At 32.8% G+C, this 6,575-nt stretch overlaps 1 protein-coding gene across 1 annotated transcript in view; it reads right to left on the reverse strand.

Annotated features, from left to right (window-relative positions):
• The window catches only part of LOC117116650 (lactadherin-like), an 8,553-nt gene extending 6,654 nt beyond the window's left edge, over positions 1 to 1,899 (reverse strand). The window contains exon 1 of the mRNA XM_033260721.1: positions 1,833 to 1,899. Coding sequence (XP_033116612.1) covers positions 1,833 to 1,899 — 67 coding nt within the window. The remainder of the gene's footprint in view (positions 1 to 1,832) is intronic.
• Between the last annotated feature and the right edge of the window lie 4,676 nt (positions 1,900 to 6,575).

Consider the following 6,575-nt stretch of genomic DNA (forward strand, 5'->3'; position numbering starts at 1 on the left):
ATGTAGGGAATACATAATTTTGTTTAATCTCAGACATAAGTCTCAGTTACTAAGTAAAAACTCAATCAAGTGTGATGGTGGGGAACTATTGATATTTTTGAAACCTAATACTGTACCTTAATTTTCTACCTTTACAACACCTTGTCTAGTTGACATGTCAACCATGACCCAGGAGCTGGGGGTGTTCTATTGTGTGTGATGAGGAACCATACAGTTTTGAGGAGCAAGTATTGGTCAGGTGGTGACAACTGGGATTAATGCACCAATAGCTTTATACAGCTACTGATTAATAGAATAAATTACCTTTTAAATGTTCAGAATGCACAATCTATATACACATTCAAAAAACTCAAAGAACCATTATATATCTGAACTTCACAATACAATACAGTTCAATTTTGATGATTTTTTTAATCTTTTTTTACAAAATTGATTTTGCCTATGTAGTATTTAAAATTTATTTATTGTATTGCTTCCATATTTATTGTAATATTATTATTCTAGTATTTTAGTATTCTCATTAAGGAACCACAGTGGAAATAAGTTGTTTTTCGTATTTTTTTTTTTATCGTTGAATGTATTTACTATTGATTACTTTCAGAATGAATAACTAAAATGTAAAAAAAATTCATTGTTCAGTGTTATTCATATTTACTTTATTCTTGATTTTGTTTTGTTGGGTTTTTTTTTTATTTTAGCATTTTGCACTGTATTTAATTATGGGGCAATAAGAATTATAATTCAACAAGTAATGGCATTGATAAGACATTTTGAATAATTTATTTTCCATATTCACAAAATATTGTATTATTCACATGATTTTGAAAACTTTGGTCATTATTTTGAGTTGGTACTACTTTATGTGTCCAGTTATAGCATTTACAACCTGAGTGCTTTCTGGGGAACTCTATACAATTCTTGGAGTGCTTAGCTATAAATATGAGATGGGAGGGCCATCATAAATATCCGCCAACGTCCAAGTCAGCCATGGTGAGGTGATCGGCCTGCTGTGATCGTTTTCTAATAACAAACCACGAAAACATGTGTTTTGAACAAACACATCATATACTTGTTTACACTACGCTAATGGCCCAGGCCTTTATTAAATTTCTTTTTGAATTTCAATTAAATATTATTCCGGCTTTAAGTCTTGACTCAGAAATACCGTAATAGTGTCCGGTGGGAGTTGATAGTTTGATTATAGATAAATTTATTAAAATACGATGTATACAGATATTACCTTAGTTAATATTTCTGCCAGAAACACTAGAATGATTTCTAGTTTTAGATAAGACTCTCAATTCATTACCTCGAAGAAAAAGGGGAAAAAATACATAAGGTTCGGGCCCAGGGATGATGTTTCTGCGTAAATATATTTACCACGAAGTTCTTCAGTAAAAGAGAAATATTAATTTTTAATTGCATATCACTAGCCTAGTCGGCCAATATATACGTCAGGGCCCCGATTGTACACTTGAACCAGGACCTCTTAGAACAAGTTACGCTACTGAATATAAAATAATAAAAATAATAAAAATAATAATAATAATAATAATAATAACAACAACAACAACAACAACAACAACAACAGCAGCAGCAGCAGCAGCAGTAGTAGTAGTTGGATTTGTATAGCGCATCATGCGAAAAATCCTCTATGCGCTTGGTGATTGAGCTCTTTGAGTTCGACATTTTGAAAAAAAAGTTGATGCTATTTTATGAAACTAAAAAACCTACTCTTACTACTACTACCTTTTACTGTTAAGACTAACACCGTCCACCACAATATTCCATAAAATCATTTGATTAATTATTTAGATGTCAGTAATACTTACCTGACACAACAGGGCTGATGATTACCAATGAATTAACTGCGAAAACGATACTCAACATTTCCAACATTGCAGGCGGTTTTGTATTTAAAACTACGAATTTTGGCTTTGATGTTTGATTTTATAGAGTTAATGACGTTTAAAGTGGAAAACCCATTGACTTTTATTAATTATTTGATTTAAAGTAATCGATATTTCTGTTTCCGTTGGATATAAGCACACAATGATGACTGAAGTAAATTAAAGTTTAATGTTTATTTCCACAATTCAAGGCCTAGAGGACAATACAAAGGTATAACAAAATAGTCAAATGATTCAATTTGATTTGTGGAGCAGGCAATATACGCTTATATTAGCCTGGCATAATTAGCTTTAAGCCATATCTCTTTACATAAATGGTTTGCACTTCATTATTTATATTTTAAAAGCACCAACATTTAACTGCCTGGGGCAACATTGCAAGATTTTCCTAACGACTTTAACTGCTAAAACTAGTTGATTTTACAAAATAAAAATTAAATACATTATCAATTGTAAAAGGGATGGCGCTGTGTATGTTAGAAAATAGCATGTTTCACAATTATCATCTGACCCCCAGTTTACTATGAATTAACAAGATAGGAATTCAGGTCAGTTTGACGAGTTCCAGATTTCCGACAGTTGACATAACAATTTCTCTTCGGCGTTATTTAAGAAAAAAATAACCTAGCATATGAAACCACACTCTGTTTTATTCTCTTCAATCATTGGTATAAGCCTATTGTAGTTGTCTATGATAATACATACAATGGTTTACTGTCGCTAATAAGGTTTATATTGGTTAGCACACACCCGTTACAAACACAGTGTCTTACAGCAATTTTACAAACAGCGGTTCAAGATGAAAAGTAATTTTAAAAAATTAACAAAGTCAAAATAGAGCTGATTAGTTAATAATAAATAGTTATTCATAAACTTGCAAAATAAGAAAAACAAGAAAATAATAACTCACGTTGCCTGGGTCTCAAACAGCGAATCTGTTCAAATAATCTGTCCAAAACGCTAATTTTCTACTACCAGCAATGTAAATTATGTTTGCCAGCTGTTAACCTCTATTGTTTGTACAGTGTTTGCTTAGCATACGATATCATAAGTTAGCATAGGGGATCTGTACGTAAAGCTGGTTTTCCACTAGGCGAATTTATTCGCGCGAATCAAAGCGTTGGTTCGCTTCCTGAGCTTTGATTGGTTGCGCATTTTTTGGCTTCGCAAAAAATCCGACAGGAATGTGAACGCGCATGAGCATGAACCGACGCTTTCGATTCGCGCGAATAAATTCGCCAAGTGGAAAACCAGCTTAAAGCTTGTTTTCCATTAGGCAAACTTATTTGCGCGAATCAAAGCGTGGGTTCGCTTCCGGAGCTCTGATTGGTTGCGCATTTTTTCGCTTCGCAAAACTCGGATATAAATGTTAATGCGCATGCGCATAAGCCGACGCTTTCGGTTCTCGCGAATAAATTCGCCTAGTGGAAAACAGTCTTAACAGGTATGATATTCGCCTAAGATGCAGGATAGAATCCCGCCAAATAAACTTTTTTTTTCATACAACTGAATATCAGAAACGTGTTTTTTTTTTAAGGAATGCACATGCTACGATTAAACATCTTGTTCCTATTCGAGCACTTTATTTATATATTGTATATTTGGTGATATATGGTTGGCTTGATCTTTGACAGAAATATTGATCAATCAATTTCTCAATATTCTAAGAATCTCGACAAAATGAATCGAGTGATTATATTGACTAAAATAGTTTAAGTACAATTCTAAAAATCTTAGTTTTAAAATTAAAATTTAAGTCTAGAGGAAGCTAATACCATTTAGGCCCTAAGTAATAATGGTTTTATGTGGCAAATTTATTATAGCCAATAATAAGTCGAGCAGATGAGTTATGGACACATGAAGTTAATTAGGCCGGTAGGCCATAAAGACTTATGCAATATTCTAGGCGGCTGAAAAAAAATGAATGCGTGAAACAATTTTCAGAAACAATTTTTAAACAGGCGCCGAAAGAGAGCCAGTATATCGCCAAGGCATCAGCAGGGAACCACGGAAATGTGTGAGGGACCAGCAACACAAAAATGTGTCTTTGGCAATTAATATTTTAATTAAATTTTGTTGAATTTTTAAAGATATACTTACATGTCACAAATTGAGAAAATAATATGATTACTGACTAATATATAGTGTATTAGTAGGCCTGGTCACATATTAGATTCTGATAGGCCATTATGAAATAGTTCTCTAGTAGACACTAAATAAATTTAGATTGGCAAATTTGATATAGTTTGATGATAGTACTAATCTACTAAGATCTACTAAAAATTAATCATGACGTCATCACTGCAACTCACAAACTTTCTATCACCAACCGTGCACTTTTTGCTCCAATTTTTATGCTGTTTTGTAAATTGATGTCCAATTTTAATCATGTATTACATGTTTCTTTTCATGCCAAAATAAAGAAATCAAAAATAGATGGCCGGAAAATAATATACAGTCGATGTCCGACACATTATAATCTTATGTATCAAACAACGCCTTGTCGTGTCAGTATGCTAGATCGATGACCTATGAGTAGGACCCATTCAGGGCCCGTGGTGATCGAGGGGCCTGTGGACCGCCGCACGAGAGCACATGCGTTACGCCACTGTGGCTTTAGACTAATTTATTTTTTGTTAATTGGGTAATGAATTAACTTATTTTAAGTGAAATACTGTAAATTGTTTTTTTTAATCAAAGGGTACCAATCTAAAGAAAGAATAAAGAATCAAACGCAAGTCTACGACGCTATGGCAATCAGATGACATATCTCTCAAGGCTAATTTATTATTAGGCACAAAAGGCTGAGTGAAAACAGATAAGTTATTGATTCCAAGTGCTTGATTAAGAAGATACTTTTATATAAAATACCGGTATATTTGATAGAAAGTTACCGAATTAAAGACTTAAATATTTTAACTCCTTCGTATTTAAATTTTGTATACACCCATGGAATCTTAATGAACATTCAAATATATTTTAAAAATCTCTTTCTTATTCACTTATAAATTATAACTATATTTTAATTAGAGTTTTTGTAACACTCCAATTATAAGCACATCTTTTTATTTGCTATTCTGAAAATAAAACAAACTGTAGCGCATACAATAATAATAATAATTAAGGGGTAGGCCTTTGCGCCGAACATTCAATAACGACTACTGTCGGATTTAAACTAACAGTAAATGTAAAATAGTAATAGATCGATTTTATATTGGACCTTAATGGAAATAAACATTTTTAGGCTTTATTGGGTTATCCTGGAAAATCCTTTTCTATTTTTTTTTATTTATTTTCTACTTGGCCTAAATTATTTTCTTTCCTTTACCAATGTTTGATGTAAGTGTTTGTGCAATGATTTTCCGAATAAACTCAAATAAAATCAGTTATATCATATAATTATACTTATTCTTATTTTTATTTATGATTTCAATGATGATTATGAATATGAAGAAGATGATGATGATGATGACGATGATGATGATGATGATGATGATGATGATGATGATGATGATGATGATGATGATGATGATGATGATGAAGAGGCATACCAACCAGAACGAAAATAGTATCAATACTAAATGATTTTCGAAGATTACTTTCTGCCCAGTCCTTCATACGTTGTTATCATGCAAGTGCAATTGGCGCAACGGTAAAAATTAAACCTTTTTTATGTTGACCAGCTTTATACGTACAGTAATGATTAAAAAATAATAAATTATTCAATAATATTAATAAATACTTTATACAATGGCATTATTAGTTACAATTTCAACCACAATGATCATATAATAATTATAATAAGTATCAGTATAGCGGTAGGTCGATGTTATGTGATCATCTTTAACTTGCCAATGCCTTCACTCACAAACAATGAAAACGACAATCAACAACAGCGGAAAAAGAAACCTATAGAAACACAGAGCCACACAAGTTGAACAAGCTGTGTGAAGTTCACGATATTGTTTATAATTTTAGATAATTAAGTTGAGCGCCCTCAGTTTTTAAATTGTAGTGTTTCCCGCTGTTCCATGAAAACAGCTGTCTCTTATACACATCTAGATGTGTATAAGAGACAGCCTATGACCCTATTAAGGAGGGGCCTAGGTAAGATCTCAGCCTGTTAGGCCTCTTTCTCTCTAGCCTTCGGTGTTACTGTACCTTACTACACTTTATAACAAGAGGTACTAGCTGTTGTTGTTGTAGATAATATACTAACATTTAATAACATCCAAGAAGATCACAGTTAGTTACACACGTACATCCCATAGATCCGTGAGATTTCATGGACCTACCGTAGGTAAACATAGAAAGAGGAATACAGTAATAGTAAAACTCGAGCGTCACGACATTGCGAAGTGTCTGATCTTGTTCCTCGTATCGTACTCACTCGAGTCAATCCGAGATGGCCCGAGTGAAGTTTCATGTAAAGGTTTCGTACGGGAAAAAAAATCGCTTCACGCTGTTCCATGAAAACAGACCGGAGCCATGTTTGAATACGCCTTTTCAACTCGAAAGTCCTATGCTACTGCACTGTAATGCATTGGCCTATTTTAATACACTACTAAGATAGGCTTTTCTTTTTCAATCTTGATTTCAGAGGTCAAAAAAATTTTTCAATTTTTTTTCAATCATATAGTGGTGTAGACTAGTCTTTTAAGAACA

Source organism: Anneissia japonica, unplaced genomic scaffold (assembly GCF_011630105.1).
Source record: "Anneissia japonica isolate Jap-2015-1 unplaced genomic scaffold, ASM1163010v1 scaffold287973_len95947_cov151, whole genome shotgun sequence".
Lineage (NCBI taxonomy): Eukaryota > Metazoa > Echinodermata > Crinoidea > Comatulida > Comatulidae > Anneissia > Anneissia japonica.